The 23,152-nt window shown below is 33.0% G+C and overlaps 2 protein-coding genes across 2 annotated transcripts; both read left to right on the top strand.

The window, feature by feature from the left end:
* Window positions 1-814: 814 nt before the first annotated feature.
* LOC129808799 (sodium- and chloride-dependent GABA transporter 1) lies at window positions 815-20,920 on the top strand. Its single transcript, XM_055858697.1, has 7 exons — window positions 815-1,553; window positions 12,854-13,447; window positions 13,542-14,006; window positions 14,078-14,447; window positions 19,951-20,154; window positions 20,250-20,417; window positions 20,493-20,920. The coding sequence occupies exons 2-7, from the start codon at window positions 12,864-12,866 to the stop codon at window positions 20,583-20,585; spliced, it is 1,884 nt and encodes a 627-aa protein (XP_055714672.1). The 5' UTR covers window positions 815-1,553; window positions 12,854-12,863; the 3' UTR covers window positions 20,586-20,920.
* A 1,124-nt stretch (window positions 20,921-22,044) lies between these two features.
* LOC129808806 (uncharacterized protein C1orf198 homolog) lies at window positions 22,045-22,832 on the top strand. Its single transcript, XM_055858708.1, has one exon. It carries the CDS (start codon window positions 22,137-22,139, stop codon window positions 22,794-22,796), a length of 660 nt encoding a protein of 219 aa, XP_055714683.1. The 5' UTR covers window positions 22,045-22,136; the 3' UTR covers window positions 22,797-22,832.
* The last annotated feature ends 320 nt before the right edge of the window (window positions 22,833-23,152 follow it).

Raw genomic sequence — 23,152 nt, 5'->3', positions numbered from 1 at the left:
CAATAATAAGAAAAAGTTCTAAAAACATCAAAAAATAAATGCAACTTCAGCCACTTTTATTAGTGTTGCCAGATTCGAATGCAAAAACGACTTTTTCCTTTAGTAGTGGTTCCTCTGATCTATCTAAATTTTTCATTTATTTATTTATTTTTTGTATAAATATCAGACCTCTCTACTCATTTATAGCGATAAATACTCCTTGGGAAACCGGTCAGGATTACCTGTTTCTTATAAATGCAACCGTCGAGAAATCGTCTTGAATACAGTAGACTCTTCGATATCCGGCTGACTGGGGGACAAAAAGACATTTAGGTTTTTTGAATGTTCAACGGTTTTTCTATTTTGTGCAGTGTGAATTTATTTTCTGTCTGACAAAGAAAAAGAGAATTTTCTTCATGGTGTGCTTATGTTTCATTTTTTATAACAATTATGTATTAAAAACTTCGATACAATGTTAATAATACTTTAATTCACTCTGGACAAACTTCATGTTTAGTAAAAATAATTTTGAATATATCAACCGCCAGTGTTTGACAGCTGTCACCCGGATATCGAAGAGTCTACTGTACGTCGATCCGGATTACGTAGAATCCAGATTAGAAACCGTGCACTGTCACTTTCAATCCATTTTCAATCCGGATCAGTCTTCAAAATTAGTTAATTAAATAATTTTTCAATTATAATTTTTCTCGATTAAAAAAATAGACAATGAAAATGATATCACTGATACTTATTCCTGGGAATTAAGAGATTGATTAATTAATTTATAAAATTAATTTAATTTTTGGCTTTGAGCACAGTGAAACAGAGAGTACTCTCTCAATTAAATTTTTTTTTTGCCCCTTCCGACGTGTTGATGGTGAATAGATCCAAAAGCATCCGGGTGATCATTGATGTTTGGGATTTGGAGTTCGGTCCAAGAATGGTTTCACTTGCATCCCAACTCCCACACCAAAGTGACAAATATTTAACTATTTAAAAACAACAAAAGAACAACACAATAAAACAAAAAAAAACCTATCCCACCATTTCATCGACACAGTTTTCTTCATTTCATCGACACAGTTTTCTTCTTTTTGTTGTTTATTTATTTTACTTTATTTTTTTTTTAATTATTATTATTATTTTTTTTTTTGTTCATTTGGTGAATCCTTTCGCGGAACTTTTGGGTGATTGTTTTTTTTTCTGTTCCTTTCGGATTTGTCTGTTGGGAAGAAATAAAAACTAAACAAAAAAAAAAAACAAAGAAGGAATCATGAAGTGATTGTGGAATGTGGACTATCTCTTACGAAGGTGAATTATAAATTTAAAAAAAAAAGAAAGAAAAAGTTCAGTGAAGTGTTTTCCTGCTTAACAAAAAAAAAATAAATAAAAATTAAATAAATTTGAACAATTTGGAAGTGAATAGTTGGAAAAGTTGGAAGGTTACAACAAAAAGGAAATCCGTGGAAGGATAATTTTTGTGCAATCAATTGGGATACTTAAAGAAAAAAACAAAAAAGAAGAAGAAGACCGAAGGATCCACCGTCTCCAAGAAGTCTTCTTAATTTTAGGTAAAAGAAAAAATAAATAAATAAATAAAGTACAATAGCCCATTTCGATTCTGTAAACCATTTACTAGTCTCAATATACGTACGATCAATTGTCCATACATTAAGTAGTCTCTCACACACAATTTCATAAAAGACCGGATCTAAACATTAGGCTCGAACCCCAATTCAAAAGCGAGTCATCCGCTTTCTCGTGCACCGGAAGTAAGATCGCCACAAATTAGTCCATGATTTCTTATCAATTTTATTGGGAAATTGAAAGTGTCGGACACAAAAAAGGGTGTCCTACTTTATCACATACACACGGTACACACAATATTTTTATTAATTATTATTTTTTTTGTGCTTTTTTAGAGTCAAATGACCCCTTTAGTACCTACTATTGCACAAAATACAGCAACAAAAGTGATTTAATCTATCTCTGTTCGCTCTAAATTGATCGTTACCTCATTTCAAAAAATTTCCACACTTTTCCAACAGTAGCAACAAGATAAATTAGCACACTTTTGGACACTGAAATGTAAGGTTTAGTACGGTAAATAGGAAATTCTTGAAATGAAATATTACCAAGGAGGGCAATATAAATAGTACACGTTAAAAGAATTGATAGTTTTCGGTTTCTACTCCAATTAACAATTTTTTCGAATTTAATTTGAAAATTAAATTTGGATTAATTAGTACAGTGGGACCTCGATAGAGGCAATCTCAAGGGGGAAGATATTAGGATAGGAAGTAATGTACAGCTAAAAAATGAAGTGCTTAGAAGCCTACCCAAGAAACAAAATAGCTGCCTTATAGAACCAAGTGTTAGACAAGTCTTTTAGTGCACTTTTAAAAGACTTAAAGTGAAAATTTTCTGTGGAAATTCCTATAGAAGCTCTTAAGATCCTTAAGAGTGCGCCACTTTACTTATAGTAATCTCAGTGAGGGAAGCAAGAGCGTTATAAGTAAATAAATAGATTTTTGGTTCCATAGTGCCTTACTTAGGGAATTCTACAAGACTATTTTAAGAAAAAATTGCTGCTTGGGTAAGATCTTTAATTCGGGCAGCAAACTGAAAAGGTTTCTTGAAATTTTTTAAGTACGATTATAACAATAAATGGAGCAAATACATTCAAATTTATTATAGCTTAATTTGTTTCGTAATTTTTTTCCGAGGAAATACTCAGTTAAATAATAATTTCCCTTAATTTTTTACAGGTATTTCAAATTCATGTAATGACTCGCAAATAATGACATATCTATTGCAGTTGACTTTGAATAAATTTGATGTTTATTTTTTTTTCAATTTATCGTAAATATGTAGTAAGGTAAATTAAGCTAATTCATAACCTGCTCCAAATGGAAATTTTTCGCTACTCCAAATGGAAACGTCACTGTTTTCATGATAAATACAATACTAAATTATTATATTTTCATATTTTCTATACCATAGTTTCATTATTTAGTTAATTTTGCTCCAAATAAAACGAATAAATTCATATTCCCAAATTTTAATTTGTTAATTTGTCAGAAAAAATTAAAAGTGTACCTTTTCACCGTCGAATTTTTTATCGATTGACCATGTTTTCCAATGAAAAACACAATAAAAGTGACAGTTTATTCATTTTGTTTAACATTTATAAAAGAACGAAAAGGTGCCGTTCAATCTTAGAAAAAAGTTATTACAAAAAAGGAATATTAATTGCATAATTATAAATATTTTTTATTAAATTTATATTTTGTAATCAATAAGTAGGGGAGGGTGGGGCAGTTTCACCCCTAAATTGCAAAATGGATTTTGAGACCATTTTGCAAAAAAGATGATAAACAGAAGTAAAACTTTGTATATTCTGTGAATTACAGTTGTGTTTAGGGTTTAATAAAAATAATAACAGTAATCCTTTAATTTCAATTAGTCTATTGTGGAGAAATTCATTTAACTTGAAAGGCAGAATGTGTGAAAGTCCCCCATTGCGGGGCAATTTCAAGATAAATATGAGGCAATTTTTGGAGAAAGATAAAACGTGTTTATAGGAAACTTGCGATACCAGAATTGATTAAAATTACACACAGAAAAATTTTGACTCTAAATTTAAGAATATATAAGATCCTGAGAACTTAAATTGGACGTAAATCCCCGAGGCGTTTAAGTTTAGAAGCTCTGAGCGAAAGAAATGGGCTAGAATCCCTAGCTCTTTCAAGCTAAGAGATCGGGAACTTAAGTTCAGCATTAGTTGGAAAGTGAAAAATGTCTACAGATTTGCAAATTGTAACTAAAACTTAAATGATCAAGGGTTTAGAATTAGGGCATTGGCATTCATTGGATGGGATTTGAAATTAAATTCCTGGGTGTTTCTGTGTAAGAATTTTCCATTTTTCTGCGTGTACTATTTTAAAGTCTTCTAAGACTCTAGAAACTAAAAAATATAATCAAACAAGAACTTTATAACAGAATTTGAACACTAATTGATCATACAGAGAAAATAAAATATCGCTAGAGATTTCCAAGCCTATTTCTAATTAATTGAGCAGTTTTCTTTGAATTTTTTGTACGAATGAAATGTCTTTTGTAGTGCTAAGCTAATTCTGTACATTGTTGGGTCATTATATCGCTTTAGAACATGTCCTTTTTAGTATAACAGTTTTATAATAGTATTTTAAAGTCTTGAATTTTTATAATACTAAAAACAAAATGACAATATCTTGCTGAAAACATTCCGAAAAGATATTATAACAATTGAATTTATCATTTTCAAGCACTTAAAAAACACTGAAAGATAATTTTTTTTTTTATTTCTATTATGAACTTTTAGGAAATACTACTTTCCATAATTTCGAACTTTATCGACAAAAAAACAGCTACAAAACGTTTTCAACGACCATTTTAAGTTAATTTTAATTAAGAAAGTAAATTGTTAGACACTGGAAACTTCTCAGTGTGCTTGCATGAAACTGCCCCTCACGCACTTTCGGAACTCAAATGAAAATTGTCAGAACCGTCTTAGATTTCATTCAACGCTAAATGCCTTATAATAATCATAAAACCACTCTGGTAATTTAATACAATTATGTTACTTCGATAAATAAGTTCAATAGTTCAGAATTTGTTGAAAATAAAACATTACAAAAAGTTTCATTTTGATGCAGTTTTATAAAAGTCAATTACAGAATTCAAACGCAAAGCGTCACGAAATTAATTATTTTTATGAATATGGATCTCAGTTATCTCTTCAATAACATGATGGTTCTATCCCATTCCTTTCAAAGGGATAAGAAGAATATGTAAAAATTGAAACTGCCCCGGTCGTTAAACTTCCCCACCCTCCCCTATCTATTTTAGCTTTTGCATTCCAGTTATTCATGGAATACTCTGCATTAGAGACCTTTTAAAAATCATTTTTTTTTTATTATTATTCTTTGGAAGCTTTTCCTACAATTATCGGCTTTAACCTCGTGATTACGTAATATTCGTCGAAATAAATCTAAAACCAGTCTTCAATAAAACTAAAAGAAATACAAAACAATTAATTTGTCAACTTAATAAGTGTTACTTTGTGTATCACATAAGGTAAAGCTTTATACAAATTTCCAATTAATAAAATAACATCAAAGTAATTAAAATAGCATATAGAAATCACCATATTATCGATATTCAAGTATTAAATATTATAGTAAGGGCTTGAGTTGCCTAATCGGTGCTGACGAATTCCAAAATGTCGAAAATCTTTCCGTACAGAAGTAGATCTTGAAAAATTCGAAAATCTATTTGTAGATCCAAAAAAGAGACTTTCTTACTTCTTGATAATTCCGCAAGGTGGATGAGATACATCCTGTTCGAATTTCGAAGTTCTCAAGTGTCAAAATGTGGCGGTCTTCACATTGTTGTGAGGAAAAAAGCAGAACAACGACGCTTGCTGTTTTTGTCCTATTACTTAATTACTCCATAATCACTGAGTAACTCTTTTGCCAGCTTTTTAGTATTATATTTGATAAATTTTCCCCAACTTGTTCGAAAATTTAGTATGAAAATTCGAAATTGAATTTGAATTCTTCGAACTTCAACGACTTTTTGTGCAAATGGAGTTCCATTTACCTTTTATCCAAGACACTATTGGAGAATCAAAATCTACTTGTGATCGGGCTCATTAGATATAAGGGAAAATGGGGGACCTCTTAATTGGGGTATCTGCTTAAGTAATCCTTACCTTTTAATAAATGAAGAGTGCATAAAACAATTCCTGATTTGGTCACTAATTACGTTTTCTCTTGGTTCCTTCGGTATTTGTCCGAAAAGTTTAAAGTCATATGTGAACACTTTTAGGCAACAACGATTGGTAGCAGGGATTGGCCAGGCTTGCAGGTCAAGGAAAAGAAGCAAATAAAGTAGTTTGAGGTCTTAAGGTTATGTGACAATCTCCAGAATGAAATCTTTCACTCTTTCAATGCTCGCAACTTCGTCGAGAATAAGTATTCGTAAATGATTTCTTCTATCATTGCTTTTAATCCATCGTAGATAATCCACTGAAAACATTCCTGGGAATTGTACAGTTCTCTAGAAAGAATAGAAAGAGAAAAATGTCATAAGTTTTTTTTGTTGATTTCGCGTGGATTCCATTGAATTTTTACCAGTAGGTTGTATAATGGTATATTAACTTACCTTCGAACTTCTTATAAAAGTCGAAGAATTACAATTTCCTGAGAAAAATCTTTAAAAAGTTCACTTGACGAAATTCACTCTGCACAATTTACATGTCAAATTAGAACTGACGCCTCATAAAAATGGCGCATCGCATGACCGTAAAAAAAATGAAAGAGACAACTCTTATTTGTTTTGTGTGAAAGAGAGAACCATACATATTTTTCATTTTGAGTCAAATACTTTACCAAGGAAACATAATATTATACCCTAAATGCATAATATCCCCATGAGGTTAAATAGTTAACCCAGAAAGGATAATTTTATTACCGGTAAAACCAAATCAATATTTTTTAACGTTCAGAGTCCTTTTAATATACCACTAAAATCAAAATTACTTTGTCGATTGGGGTTATGTGTTTCACAAGCAGAAAAATTTTTGATTTTGGTGGCTGCAGTAAAAATTTAGCCGTTTCAGTTGATTTCAATATCGCTTGAAGTTAAAAGTCCCACTAATGTATGGGAACTTTTTGCTGGTATAATTACTAATAATTGTAATAAATGTAAACAGAATATTCCAATGGAAAATATTTCCCGTTGTCAAAGCAGCTGACAACACGCCTGCCAACAGCATTTTCTGTCATACAGGGTTTTATTATATATTTACGATGTACAGTGCTGTCTCGCTATATGCACAGTTTGGGTACTTTTTTTGACAGTTCTCTCTCTGAATATGCACAACTTTTTTTGAAATTCTCAACGGTTTTTTTCTTTCTTTTAATAAATTATCATTTTTTTATTGTTCTAGAATTTCCCGTGTTATTTTAAATATAATATGAGACAGAAAAAATAAAATTAAGAAAATTAAAAACAAGAAAAATTAGTTACCAAGAAAATAATTGTCTTTATTACTTTGTCAAAATGTAAACAAATTGATTTTGAATGCAACCGACACAAAAACTGTGCATATAGAGAGTGTGCATATAGAGAGACAGCACTGTATGTAGTACTACGCAAGATGAATAAAAACAAAGAACAAAGTAATAAGGTGGGCCAGATCGGGCTGGTGATGACGTAGATACTTTTTGGAGGTTATGTCAAAAATAATCTGTTCGTGACTCGCGCCAAAATCTCATGCGAATACTTTTCTATAAAATGTTGGGAATATATCAAAATTATTAGTTTAATTGTTAACAGAAATGACTATTATTATCAATTAAACTAATATTTGATGTTCTTTATGATTTTTTCATACTTTTTTGCCACAAAATTCCACTGGACAAAAAATATTTCCATGAAACCCGGCAGACCATACATCGTATAAGCAAATCACAAATGTGTCAGAACATTCAATACTCATATGTTCTTTGGAAAAACTCAGAATAAGTAAAATAACATAGAATTCAAAGCATAAAAATCACGTAGAATACCAAATTGATATAAAATTCCGAGTTCAGACATTTTCAACAAAAAGCAAATATTAATTTTCTTTAATTTCGTAAGACTTCTACAATAGTTTTAGGGACTTATAAATCCATTTCCCCCATTAAAATTTCAACATTTTTCGTATTGTGTTAAATAAAAAAAAAAAAAAAAAAACAAGAAAAATTATGAAGTTTTTTTTTCCAACACTTTAGCGAGAATTCTATCACACATACCAATATAGGGGAAGGTTTTGCACCATCATAATGTTGCAGCTTTGTAAAAGTTGATTCTTTTCCAAGTTACTAAATGAATTTCATCCATGGACGTATAATCTAAAAGCTAGTTCCAGATCTCACATTTCCTGAAAAACTTGGAAGCCTAGGCCTTTTTTCCTGGATCCCAGAGGCAAAAATAAAAAAATGGGCCTAAAATCGTAATTCTGATGTGTAATATTTTATGCATTTTTGCACACCGCAAGTATCTTTTCGAAAAAGCAACTATTCCAAGTTATAGAGGGTTTATTAGGGTTAATATTTACCGTGAAAATTTTTTGTTTAAAGAGGGTCGTTTTTGAGGGTGGAGGAAAATTCATAAAAATTACCACGCTTGCAGCTCAGGAAAATTGAATTTTGCAGCTTCATAAAAACATCTGTCAAAATTACTGACCACCAAATTTGAGAATTCCTCACTGTTTTGGGTCAGACTGTGCACTCTGCTCGGTATATTTGACTCATCAGAAAGTCCACTGAATAAATTCACAAGAAAATTGGGATATTAAACAATTTTCACTAAAATCTGGAAGGAAAACACGCACTTCCCCATCAAAATGACACTTCATCAGATGATTTTATTTCACTTCTGTCAAATTAAACATTAAGCCTGAATCTGTTTATGGTAGGTGTGATCCTTTCATTGACCATGCGGTGCATTTTGAGAATTTTTCATACAATTTGCTTTGTTTTCAAGCGGAATTTTTCGCATTTTACTTTAAATTAATGACTGGTAATTCTAAGAATCACTGATTTTCAAAAAAAATGTTCTGTAAGACAGATTCGAGACGTTAGAGAAAAAACAAGGATTACAATAGGTGTGATAACTTCTTTCTGATTTGTACAGTGATGAAACTAGACTGCTTATGGTAGATGTGATTCTTTTATTGCCACTTCGATGTATTTTGAGTATTTCTCATTCAATTTTCCTTGTTTTAAAGTGGAACTTTCCACATTTCACTATAAATTGGTGGCTGGTCATTTTTGAAATCAGTTACGTCCGAAATATGTTCTGTAAGACCAATTGGAGGTGTCATAGAAAATCCGAGGATTACAATAGGTGTGATTAGGAGAGAATCATACCTAATCAAGCTCTTAACTGACTGTCAGAATGCAGGGAAAAATGGTTTTCCGAGTGTCAAAAAACATATGTTAGAAAAATAGCTTAAAATTGTTTTTTAATGCGTGATACCTCCTACAAATGGAGAAAACAAGTAGATGAAAGTTCCATCTAAGTAGTGATGCCCAAATTTTTGTGTCCGGTGTAACGTTTTCGGGGAAAATGAGGCATACAGAGGTGGGAAAAAGTGGTACGAAGCTGAGTTAACCAGGACACCTTCGTAAAAAATGCCACTACATTTTCATTTTCCCGTAGATGAAAATCCAAGGAATTCCAGGAATTTTGTGAGGCAGAATTATGAACCCAATAAGTAGGAGATTTTTTTGATACAGTGATACAATTGATTCGTCGTGTGTGGCATTCAGTAAAAAAAACTGAAATCTTGGACTCCTTTTTTAATACGAACCTTCAAAACCTTCCCCTACTTTCCTCTAAAATCTATCAGATATGAGTTTCTAAAAATCTATCTATCAGGTATGAGTTTTTTCAGAAAATTTTATTTAACTGTCAAGAGCAATTCAGAAAAGAAATTTAAGGTGATAATTGAATTCTCAACTTATGGTTCTTTCAGTACTATTTTACGCCAATTTTGGATCTTATATTACTTAATTAGTGTATAATTTTGAATGCCATCTTTAAACATATTAGCTGCAAAATAAGATTAAATTTTAAAATTTAACAATGGAAAATCGATTTATGGAAATTATTGAGTTTAATGGCATATATGGACGATATTTTATCCTAGGCAATTTTAATATCATACCCAATGTGGTCATATTAGTAAAAATGTGTTTTTTAAAATCAAAATTTATCATATTATACTTATTTGAAGTTCGTTAGCTGAGGAACAATAAATATATTTCCATTTATGAAGAAAAATAATTAATCTTTGCAAAATTATTCGACTCTTATTTTTCTACTACAAATGTTTGACAAATCTGAGTTGTCGACACTGTACCAGTCGGGTAAAAGTATCTACGTCACTGGCGGTTCGATCTGGCCCACCTTATACTTGAAACATCTTGAGTACTACGTATTTACTCTGTAAGAGATAATACTTCACACGGACACACTCACACCAAAGCATACTTCGGGTCTCATTTGGTGCAAATAGTACTGAGTAAAATGTATGGGCGTACATGATGATACTGAGTATTCGTACAACGTATATTCACAATTTATACGTAGTTTGGTCCCGCCGGGTATTTCTAGCTGAAAGTATTGCGGTATTGCTGATCATGTGCTCAGTTCCTCAGCATGCTGAGAGACTTAGCAGCTGGTGTCAGCCGGGTTGTCAGAGTAAGAACCATTGCAACCCGGATGGACATGCATGTCTCGATAAATTGTTCGATATTGATCGATTACCCGACTGACCTGACGTATTTTATGTCGTGTAGTGAATGAAATACCTCCAGGATAAAGGATATTCCAGTAGATTCTTGTTATTCCGAAGACTTTTTAAGGGTGACATAAAAAAATCCGTGAGGCAGTTGAATTTTCAAAATTTTAATGACACATTGTTCCCGTTTTCGAGTTTTTTTGTTAAGCAAAGGTGCTATGTCTAGGGTAACTGTCCTAATTCAAAACCATTTCCAGACGCTTTAACTTTGACAGAAGATTCAACACATTAAGTTTATATTTTTTCTGAAGAGAATTACATAAATTTGCTCCTTGACTCTTCTAGAATGTTACTATTTAGTGCAAATTCTTTAAATTGAGTTTGAAAACTACTTTAATACAAGAAAAATACACAAGTGCAAAATGCTTCTGTTGGAAACAATTTAATCCAAATGGAGACAAGGGAAATTTTCCAATTGGAGACAAACACTAAAGTGATTAAGAAAATAGTTTATTTAATCATTTTTTTTAGATGACATTTTTAGTATCCTCATTCTTGCCTTTTTGCTCTTTTACTTTTTGATCATCTTTTGAACCGTTTAAGAACTTTGCATTGTCAATACCGTTACGATCAAATGGTAACAAGCCGCATCCTCTAAATCCACTTTTTGCTATATTTTCGAGATTTAAGAGTGGCAATGCATTTGATAATACCCTTGCAAGATTTCTTGGTTTCAATCTGTATCCACCTTTTCTGGACCACCTTTTCGCCTTTGGGAGAAAGCATAACACCACTTTCGTCTAGATTAAAGATGCGATCAGGAGGGAGTTCCAGAAGATCTTTCGATTCTAAGTATTCACGGGTTTTCTCAAACCAGTCAGTGATGTTCTCAGAGGTAACACCAGCTCTTTGGGTGGTATATGATTCTGGTTTACGACGGCTTAATTCTGGATGTCTCTTCAAAAACTTCCTGAACCAAGCATATCCTGGCCTCGAACTTCTTACAAATGAGCTGTACAGTGTCGAGGACTTGATCCTTAGTTATGGGATGCCATTTGTCAGCGCATTCCAAAATCCATTCAACAAGGTCGTCTTCCATGACCTTTGGTAAAGTGGGGCGCCTTCCCACACTGCATTCCTCCGGATATCTTCTAGTAAGCTTATTATAAAGTGTTGATTTCGGAACGTGAAACAAAACAGACACCTCTTTTAGTGATTTTCCACGACGAAAGGCTTCCAAAGCTTTGTTGAGTTGCTCTTGAGTGTAGGTTTTGTTCTTTTTCCTGGTCTTATTTACCTTTCCCATCTGAAACAATAAGGAGATCGCTCCAATAAACCCATATTTTCGGTGTTTCCCATTGAAGCACTTGCGCACATTTCACAAATGCACTTTTTCTTCAGAAAATATGTAATTATTTTAATTGAGCACTTCACTTCAAAATTTGCCAGATATAGTGCATAAACGTCAAAAAATTAATAAACAACAATCAGCTTACTTGCCTTCTTCATAAGAAAAAAATGATCGATCGATGAATTTTTTCGACGGTGAAAAGTTACACTGTCAATTGAAATGAGACTTTTAAATGTTAAAACTTATTTATATGAATGGATTTACGCTTCATTTGAACCACAAGGAACTAAATAATAAATATATAGCACAGAAAATATATGAATAAAAATATAATTAGAGTATTTATTTATGGAAAAAATAAGTTTCCATTTGGAGTAGCAAAAAAATTCCAATTGGAGCAGGTTTTGAATTACACTATGCAACAAATTCACAACTTTTTTTGTTAACGGAGATCTCACATGGTACGTTTGATAGAGTCAAGTCCCCTGATTAAGAATCTGGTCTTGGTTTTGCTCCTATACGTAACAATTTTTTTTATTAATACTTTTATATTTTTTCTGCTTTGCCTTACATTATCCGTTATATCTCAGGTTCTAGTGAACGGAACTTGAAAAGTGTGGGTGCGTTGGAAAGCTCATTAGTCAAGCTTCAATTTTGATAATTACAAAAAACTTTGTAAAACCACTCCTTCGGGGTGTAAAATTGAAGTTTCTCTAAAAATTACCCAAAAATGGTCCTAAAGTGAGGTTTTAAAAATTTGTATAAAATAAACTAAACAAAATATTAAAAATTCATTGACACCAGGCGATAGGCAACACTTAGGAATACAATTTTGCTCATCTAAGACATCCCGCTCCGATCACTCTAAATGCCTCTTTTGTTGTTTTTTGTCATTTTCCAAAAATATGAAATACCTATTTTAGAGCAAATTTCCTAAAGATTTCTGAGAAAATATCTTTTAAAACTTATGTGAAACATACATAAATGTGGAGATCCTTCTTTAAATCGATCGGGGGACCATCAACATCTGTTTAGAGAGTCTACTGTATTAGTATAGAAATAATCCCTCATTGTTGCCGAAAGATTTACACGATACGATACAACATCGATATTCCATTTTGAGCGCCATTTAACATTTTTATTTATTTATTTATTTATTTATTTATTTATTTATTTTTCAGGGGCACAACCATGGAGGCGATAGAACGCGAAGGTGAAAAGAGTGACACATTTGGTGATCACTATTTGAGTCCAACAAGTGAATCACTGGAAATGCCAGTTTTTCGTAATCCCGATCAGCAAATCCAGACAATTCCAAAGGAATCAACAATTCCCGATCGAGGAACATGGGCATCAAAATTGGATTTTATTCTATCTGTTGTTGGTCTTGCCATTGGTCTTGGCAATGTCTGGCGCTTTCCCTATTTATGCTATAAAAATGGTGGTGGTGCCTTTCTTGTACCCTATCTCCTAACCCTAATTCTAGCTGGAATACCAATGTTCTTTATGGAATTGGCCCTTGGTCAAATGCTAACAATTGGTGGTTTGGGTGTATTCAAAATAGCACCTATTTTCAAGGGTATCGGTTATGCTGCTGCTGTGATGTCATGCTGGATGAATGTCTACTACATTGTCATTCTAGCCTGGGCTATTTTCTATTTTTTCATGAGTCTCCGGGCCGATGTACCATGGAGAACATGCAATAACTACTGGAATACACCAAATTGTGTCAATCCCTATGAACGAAAAGACTTACTATGCTGGGAAAGGGTTAGGTCTTATCCTTTTTATCTCTGAAATCTTTCTATTTTTCAACGATTTTCTCCATATTTTTCGTTTTATTTTTTGCTTTTTTTTTTTGTAGGTTAGTGCTCTAAATGGTACAACATCACGAATATGCGCCCTACCAACTGGCAATGTAACAGCATCAGCCCTTACGGATCCCGTTAAGGAATTCTGGGAACGACGTGCCCTACAGATCTCATCGGGAATTGAAGAAATTGGTCATATACGATGGGAATTGGCTGGTACCCTACTACTCGTCTGGATACTCTGTTACTTCTGTATTTGGAAGGGTGTTAGATGGACGGGAAAAGTTGTCTATTTTACAGCACTATTCCCCTATATACTCCTATCGGTACTCCTTATTCGTGGCATAACACTTCCAGGTGCCACTGAAGGCATCAAATTCTACATTATACCAAATTTTACAAAATTATCAGAATCAGAGGTATGGATTGATGCAGTAACACAAATTTTCTTCTCATATGGCCTTGGATTGGGTACATTGGTTGCCCTTGGATCATACAATAAATTCACAAATAATGTCTACAAGTAAGAACAGAGGAAATTGAGTGTCTGATCTTGCGATATATAGTCTAATGGTGTTTTTTTTTTGGTTTCAGGGATGCTCTGATAGTGTGCTCAGTGAATTCGAGTACATCAATGTTTGCTGGATTTGTAATATTTTCAGTGGTTGGTTTTATGGCACACGAACAGCAACGTCCTGTAGCTGAAGTGGCAGCATCTGGTCCTGGTTTGGCCTTCTTAGCCTACCCATCAGCCGTCCTTCAGCTACCTGGTGCTCCATTGTGGTCATGCCTCTTCTTCTTTATGCTCCTTCTAATTGGTCTTGATTCACAATTTTGTACAATGGAAGGATTCATAACGGCTGTCATTGATGAATGGCCACAATTGTTGAGGAGGCGTAAGGAGATCTTTATAGCCATTGTATGTGCCCTTAGCTACCTCGTGGGTCTCTCCTGTATCTCACAGGTAAATACATAAACACTAGCCGTACTCACTATGGCGTTGTTATCTCGTAATCACCGTAATCTGTAATCTTGTTACAATTATCCATTCATAAAATACATTACGAGAACATAACGAGATAATGGACTCTGGGGTGCGTAATCTTGTAATCTCGTAAAAATTTTATTTTATTAAGTACTAGCAGCTACCCAAGAAGCAAAATAGCTGCCTTATAGAACCAAGTATCAGACAAGTCTTTTAGTACACTTTTAAAAGACTTAAAGTGAGAATTTTCGGTTGAAAGTCTTATAGAAGCTCTTAAGATCCTTAAGAGTGCGCCACTTCACTTATAGTTATCTCAGTGATGGAACCAAGAGCGTTATAAGCAAATAAAAAGATTTTTGGTTCTATAGTGCCTTACTTAGAGAATTCTACAAGACTATATTAAGAAAAAAATGTTTCTTGGGTAGCCGTACTCACTATGGCGTTGTTATCTCGTAATCACCGTAATCTGTAATCTTGTTACAATTATCCATTCATAAAATACATTACGAGAACATAACGAGATAATGGACTCTGGGGTGCGTAATCTTGTAATCTCGTAAAAATTTTATTTTATTAAGTACTAGCAGCTACCCAAGAAGCAAAATAGCTGCCTTATAGAACCAAGTATCAGACAAGTCTTTTAGTACACTTTTAAAAGACTTAAAGTGAGAATTTTCGGTTGAAAGTCTTATAGAAGCTCTTAAGATCCTTAAGAGTGCGCCACTTCACTTATAGTTATCTCAGTGATGGAACCAAGAGCGTTATAAGCAAATAAAAAGATTTTTGGTTCTATAGTGCCTTACTTAGAGAATTCTACAAGACTATATTAAGAAAAAAATGTTTCTTGGGTAGCCGTACTCACTATGGCGTTGTTATCTCGTAATCACCGTAATCTGTAATCTTGTTACAATTATCCATTCATAAAATACATTACGAGAACATAACGAGATAATGGACTCTGGGGTGCGTAATCTTGTAATCTCGTAAAAAATTTTATTTTATTAAGTACTAGCAGCTAACTTCATGCCTTTTCGAAAGCTTTTGGAGCTTTAAAAAAAAATTCATAGGCTAAAAATTGTAATTTCGTAGAAAGTCAGTTTCTTACCTGCCTTTCTTCTTAAACATTCACATCCAAAAGATCGCAGTTTGCCTCCTGCTCCAAGAAATTAATAAAACGCTGTTTATTGTACTTGCGACACATTGTGACGACAAACACCAAAATGTACAGTAGACTCTTCGATATCCAGCACTTGGTTATCCGGGTGACAGCTGCCAAACACTGGCGGTTGATATATTCAAAATTATTTTCACTAAACATGAAGTTTGTCCAGAGTGAATTAAAGTATTATTAACATTGTATCGAAGTTTTTAATACATAATTGTGATAAAAAAAATGAAACATAAGCACACCATGAAGAAAATTTTCTTGTTCTTTGTCAGACAGAAAATAAATTCACACAGCACAAAATAGAAAAACCGTTGATCATTCAAAAAAACCTAAATGTCATTTTGTCCCCCAGTCACAAGATGTTTCAAGTACAGTAGACTCTCTCAAATTCGGGCATATAGGACCGAAATGTCAGCCGAATTAGACAGAAATTCGGGCGACATGTGCATATAGATATTGAGTTTACACACTGATATATATCGTAAATTGCATGAAAATCCCTCAATAATGCAAAATCACATCAAAACTAAGACAAACCATGCTAAATTTGAGCATATTTGATTCATTTGATAATCATAATCAAACTTGAAAAATGACAACAAACTTTTTTCAAATGTAACCGCTGCCCGAATTAAAAAGTAGCCCGATCTTTAAAGAGCCGAATTTGCGAGAGTCTACTGTATAAGGTGGGCCAGATCGAACCGCCAGTGACGTAGATACTTTTACCCGACTGGTACAGTGTCGACAACTCAGATTTGTCAAACATTTGTAATAGAAAAATAAGAATCGAATAATGTTGCAAAGATTAATTAATTTTCTTTATAAGTGAAAATATATTTATTGTTCCTCGGCTAATGAACTTCAAATAAGTATAATATGATACATTTTGATTTAAAAAAAAAACATCTTTTTACTAATATGACCACATTGGGTATGATATTAAAATTGCCTAGGATAAAATATCGTCCATATATGCCATTAAACTCAATCATTTCCTTAAATCGATTTTCCATTGTTAAATTTTAAAATTTAATCTTATTTTGCAGCTAATATCTTTAAAGATTCCATTCAAAATTGTACACTTCTAAGTCAATTTTCAATTTTATTAAGTTTTTTGAAAAATTATAGAGACTATACAGAAAAAAAATTCACAGCATTCTAGGCAAGCTAGCCTTACCGGCCAATTCAATGTATGGGGTCGTGGAGCACCACATTTCTCTTTTTACATCGGATTTTATAGTTTCCATATCGATAAAATGGTTTTTCCAACAATTTTATTACCAAAGAAAAAGTAACACTTCAGAAAAATTAAATTTTTTTTTTTTGATAGTTTGTTTCACTAAAATGATAGTTCCAATGAGTGTATTAGGCCCAGGCTTATAAATAATACCTCGTTTAATGTTTCGACTGCAATATATTTAGAAACTGTTCGAGATTCAGAGGCATGTACCTTCACATTCAAATGTAAAAATTGTACCATATGCCTTGGAACAAATCGATATTGCTCTTTTATTTGGCTTGTAACAAAAAATTAAGAACTTTAAATACTAAATGAGGTAAGCAATGGATCTTAATGAATTACAGATTCTTTTTGTGTAGCAAAAATTAAGATTAATTTTCGATTTTCCCGGAAAAAGATGGTAAAGTCTGAACTGCAGAGAGCATTTTCCCTAGCGTAACTTTCTCTTTGTGAAAAAATTATTTGATAATATTTTTATGATTTAAATTTTAAAAAATAGACCAAGAATCAAAATATTGGGAGATAATTCCAAAGTGCGGTAAAGTGCCAAATCTTTTATAAAGAGTACAACATCATACATGAATAAACAATTGAATGGGTTTTACCACAATGAAGACTACAATGATCAAAAAAGGTCATGTTTTAATCCAGAATAGAAATTATGCGAATAACGCAATTAATTCTTAAAAATTCCGAATATCGTAAATATTTATCTCTCAAGTATTTCAATATTCAAAAAAAAAAACTCGCTAAAGGCGAGAAAATGCCAATTTTGTCTTAGTGAATTCTCCTCGTTGGCAAAATTTCATTAGGTGATGACATTTTATAGGTTTCGGAGCATGAAAATTGATTAAAAATCACAAAATAAATGTAAATGTGAAAATAATGGATAAAAATTAAGTCATAAGATCCAAAATAATCGTAAAATTGTACTGAAAGAACCATAAGTTGAGAATTCAAATGCCACCTTAAATTTCTTTTCTGAATTGCTCTTGACAGTTCTGAAAAAAAAAACTCATTCCTGATACATAACGATGTCAATTTTAGAGGAAAATTTTAGAAAGTGTTGGAAAAAGAATAACTTAATAAAATAGCTTTTTATTAATAAAATCAATGAAAACTAATTTTAAGATTTTTCTTGTTTTTTTTCTTAGTTTAACACAAAACAAAAAATGTGGAAATCTTAATGGGGAAATGGATTTATGAGTCCTTAGAACCGTTGTAGAAGTCTTACGAAATTATAGAAAATTTAATTTGCTTTTTGTTTAGAATATCTGAACTCGACATTTTATATCAATTTGGTATTCTACGTGATTTATAGAATTCTGTATCATTTTGCTTATTCTAAGTTTTTTCCAAAGAAAATACATTAATATTGAATGTTCTGACACATTTGTGATTTGCTCATGCAATGTATGGTCTGCCGGGTTTCGTGGAAATAATTTTTGCCCAGTGGAATTTTGTGGCAAAAAAGTATGAGAAAAACAGAAACAACATCAAATATTAGTTTACTTGATAAAAATAGTCATTACTGTAAACAATTAAACTAATAATTTTGATATATTCCCAAGATTTTATAGAAATGTATTCGCATGAGTTTTTGGCGCGAATCATGAACAGCTGATTTTTGACATAACCTCCAAAAAGTATCTACGTCATCACCAACCCGATCTGGCCCATCTTATTACTTTGTTATTTGTTTTTATTCATCTTGGCAAGGCACAGACTTTTTCTTAATTAATTGACCCTCTCATTTTTTTTTTGTCAATTTCCCCGCTATGCTTGCTGAAAATGGAAATTGTCTTTTCCAGTTTTTTTTAATTGTCTATTTAATTTATTATAAATGGAAAATAAGAGATTGAACAAAAACCAAATATACAACTTGAACTTCAAACCCCAATAGCTCTTCCGTGGCTCAATCGGTTAAGACGTCACGTCTATTGCTCTTTTGATTTTCTTTTATGCGCTAATGTTCAAATCCTACTTGTATCCTGTACTTTTTTGTTTTTTTTTTTTCAACATGAAAATGAAGAATAATTGTCCCTAAATTTATTAAATAAATTTCTTAATGTTTTCTGAAAAAAAAATACATTACACCACGATTATAGTGATTTATTCAAATTTTGAGAGCTCGCCTCTCCAAATTTTTGTTTAAAATCGTTTGGGTATTCTCACATGATTTCGTTTTCGGTTACTTTTCTTCAGAAAAAAAAATGGAAACTGCTTTTAAATGCTCGTATGAGCTTTCAAATACTTAAACAATATGTTTTTTTTTCTATAATATACTTTATGTTTTAAGAATTTTGAATGATAAGTTCCTCTCGGATTGATACTGTAATCTTTTCTTTGAATAAACCGGAATTATTTGTTGAACAGTAAAATAACTAGTTTTTCTCAATAAAATAATAAATGTAGAGACCGAGTATACGACAGTAAATAATTATTTTAGTCAGAAGGAAAACAAAATTTACTAGTAAAATGGTTTTAAAAAAATCTTTAAAAAAAAATAAATTGGCCAAAATATTATTTTAAAATTTCTACAGTAGTTCTTATAAAAAATTTCAATAAAAAAGATTTAAAATTTAAAACAATAAATTTTTCAAAACATGAAAATTGTGAAATGATCATTGGAAAGAAGAATCTTAAAAAAATATGAATCATATTAACCTTTCTGGTTTAAAATGATTTATTGTCTCGATGTTTTCTAATAAAATACTTAATGGTATATCATAAATATATTTTATAAAAAGAATTGCATGAAAGAATAAAGTCTTTTTAGCATAAAAAAAAATACCAGTTAGCCTAAAATTTTAACGAAAACTGAATATAATTTCTACAGGTAACAACTGAAGTGTTATAGCAAAATTAAAAATTCCTTTCTTCCTTTATCAAAACCTGCTGAACAAAGCACTCTACTGTACCTCCCCCTTGATCCTGACTATAGTAGGCCTACTGTCCCTATTCGTATTGAATCTTTATCTCCTGCCGGGATCTGTGTTGCTCGCATGAATTTTAACCGTTTAGTGCAAATGATGCTATTTTATTTATTTATTTATTTTTTATTTTCTTTTCAGGGAGGTATGTACGTGTTCCAAATACTGGATTCCTACGCTGTTTCTGGCTTCTGTCTCCTCTTTCTCATTTTCTTCGAGTGCATCTCGGTATCGTGGGCATTTGGTGTCAATAGATTCTACGACGGTATTAAAGATATGATTGGGTACTATCCACTGGCCTGGTGGAAATTCTGCTGGGCCATTACAACGCCATGCATTTGCATTGTAAGTGATCAATTTGAGGGGACCCCCCCCCCAAGTGGGGAATCATCCCCCAAGGCACCCCGGGGACCAATATGCTACTAATTGGATATTTTCAGGGTGTCTTCATCTTCAATCTTGTCCAATGGACTCCAATAAAGTACCTGGACTATGAATATCCTTGGTGGTCTCATGTTTTTGGCTGGTTCACCGCACTCTCGTCCATGCTCTGCATTCCCGGCTACATGATTTGGCTGTGGATGAACACCGAAGGCAACCGGAGCACGGTTTGGATCTATCAATTTCTAAATTTTCTACTTTTCTTTTTTTGCCATTCTAACTATTTTTTCCAAAAATTACAGAAAATTCGACTGATCGTACGAATAGACGATGATGTCAAGACATTGCGACAGAAGATGCAGCAGGAAGCACAGAAGAAGCATGGTATCATCTAAAAGAAATTTTTTCCATCAAATAACAACAAAAAGTCGCTGCCAAAAACACCAAATAACTCAGCCATTTTCCCATGAAAATCTTCCAGAGTTCTCCATGAACTTCCCTAAAAGACACTTACTCCTAATAACCTTCCTTTCCTCCATCAAATTACCACCCCAAAAGGTGCAAATTTTGGATTTATAAAAACAAAAAACAACAAAAAAAGAAAAAGACAATTTTAAACTGATTTGATTTCATTTTTAATTGATAGCAATCACTCTCCCGTATCGATTGGAGAGATAAATTAAATGAAATAAAAATAAATTAAAAAAAAAAAAAATAAAACCAAATTGAGTTAAATAAATCTGTCATTTGGAATGTTGGTTCTTTGGTTCATCACTCTCAAGTCTGTAGCCTCAACCAGAAGTACACCAAGGAAGGTCACTCAAGAAGGACCAAAAAACTCAAAAAATACAGCAGAAAAACTATATAAATGTGTAGTGATCGTTGCCTTTTTGATTTAAAATTTAAGTAGAGTTCGTACTGGCGCTGCAGTCGGTAAGGGGGTTCAATGCGGATTTGGATGTTGTCAAGACTTCCCGTCAAATCATTATTCTACCTGCCGATTTTACTCTGAGGTTTCTTGAATTTTAACGGTATATTCCAGTGTATTCAGAGAAAATCTGTAGATTTTCTGCTGAATTTCTGCTAGAAAATCTGTAGATTTTCGGCAGAATTTCTGCAGAAAATCTACAGATTTTCGGTAGAATTTCTGCCGAGAAAATCGGCATAGTGTCCATTACTTCACAAAAATATTGTTGATTTATGTAGAAACTGTAGGAGTTATAAAGAAAATGGTATGCTCTGCTTAACAAGCATTACCGATTAAACATTTTAAATAAGTAAAAAGATGCGAGCAAAAATACTAATTTTTTTTAAAAATCTCCCATGGAATGATACAAAAACACGAAATTTAGGTCGATACTCTGCTTAAAGTTTTCACTTCACTTTTCTCTACTTGTAACACGGCGTCGCAGAATTCTTTATTTTATATAAACACCGTGATATCACAAAAAATAACTCTATTGAATTTTGCAAACTTCAGTGAAAAATTTTTCCATCTCTTTTCTGACACATCTTGTCTGGAAAGTCTGGAATGTAGAAAAAATCTACAGAAAATCGGCAGAATATCTACAGAAATTCGTCAGAGATTCGTCAGAAAATCTGCCGAAATATTCTGACGAATTTTGTCCCAAGCCCAAATAAAATTCGTAAGAATATCTACAGATATTATCTGCAGATATTCTGTAGAGGTGTAGATTTTCTCTACAGAAATCTTAAAGATATCTGCAGATATTATTTGACGGGTTTGGAGAATTCTTTGGCGAGGAATAAGATGACACTTCTTCTGGATGTTTCCCATGGAATGGCTTGGATTTTTCTTTATAGGGACTTGATGTAAATGTCAAAAAAGGGGAATTGTCGGCTGTCATTTTCAATATTGTTTGTTGTTTTTTTTTTGTGTTCATTCTCTGTGCAATTGTTGAGGAATATCTGTGGAGGTGTTTGGAATGGAAATCTGTGCCTCAGCCTACCTGGCATCCATCAATGGGATGGCAAGCCGGATAGCTGCTGATGCTGAGGCAATTGTTGCATCATTTGAACATTTGTGGAATACAATGGAACCCCTCGAAAAGGCATCAACCCTCACAGATGCCATCATTGAACCCGAGGTGGCGCTACGGTATCTCCGTGGTGTTTCAGAGTCATCTGTCGGGGCACCGCGTGAACCATCCAGTGACAGTCGAGATGAACATGGAGCCCCATTCCTTTGGCATACACGAAGTCAATTGGATTTGGTGGATTTGTCCAAGGCTGTTCCATGTGGTGCTCTCCTTCAGGCGGCCACCACAAAACATCAATCACCACCACAGAGACATCCTGCATCATCAGGACACGATCCAACACCAAAAATCTCAAAACCACGTGCTCCACCACCTCCGCCCCCAACGCGTCCCACCCCACCAACTCATTCACCACCCACTTCAACCTCCCACGCAATTGTCATCTCTGGCAGCCAGGTGAATTCGGACACGGAAATCCTCGTGATGCCCGATGACGATGACGAGGAAGTGGACGATAGACTTCCGGGACACAGTCCGGCCACTGAAGAGAAATCTCTCCTCTGTGAATACTCCAAATCTGACTATGATTTTCTCAATAATTGGTGAAATATTTTCTATTTCAATAAATATTCTCACTCCATATCCCTCCATTTTATCCGCCATTTTGAATGATGCTACTTCATTTTGATTTCTCAATGTTTTCTGGAGCGGATTCTAAGGATTCTACAGTGGACTTCTTAGGGGCATTCTTCCAACACCAGAGTGTAAAGAGTCAAAAAGAGAGATCCTCTTGGAGAAGCATGGGGTTACTCAAGTTTGGAATACCGACACATTTTTCCGTTAGAATCTATAGAATCCACGGAATCACTCATAAGTAGAGCTGGCCAAAATATGCAAAAAAATCTTCGAAATATGCGACATAAAAATGCACGAAAAATTATAAAATATGCAAGAAAAGTATG

This window comes from Phlebotomus papatasi, chromosome 5, assembly GCF_024763615.1.
Source record: "Phlebotomus papatasi isolate M1 chromosome 5, Ppap_2.1, whole genome shotgun sequence".
Classification (NCBI taxonomy): Eukaryota; Metazoa; Arthropoda; class Insecta; order Diptera; family Psychodidae; genus Phlebotomus; species Phlebotomus papatasi.
This window is presented reverse-complemented; position numbering and strand designations above follow the sequence as displayed.

Bases quoted from the DNA above. Each gene is read 5' to 3' on its own strand.
- LOC129808799 (XM_055858697.1), top strand. From the start codon at position 12,864: ATGGAGGCGATAGAACGCGAAGGTGAAAAGAGTGACACATTTGGTGAT. The intron at 14,448-19,950 runs GTAAATACATAA...TTTTCTTTTCAG, and splicing joins GTCTCTCCTGTATCTCACAG to GGAGGTATGTACGTGTTCCA. The intron at 20,418-20,492 runs GTTTGGATCTAT...CAAAAATTACAG, and splicing joins CCGAAGGCAACCGGAGCACG to AAAATTCGACTGATCGTACG.
- LOC129808806 (XM_055858708.1), top strand. From the start codon at position 22,137: ATGGAAATCTGTGCCTCAGCCTACCTGGCATCCATCAATGGGATGGCA.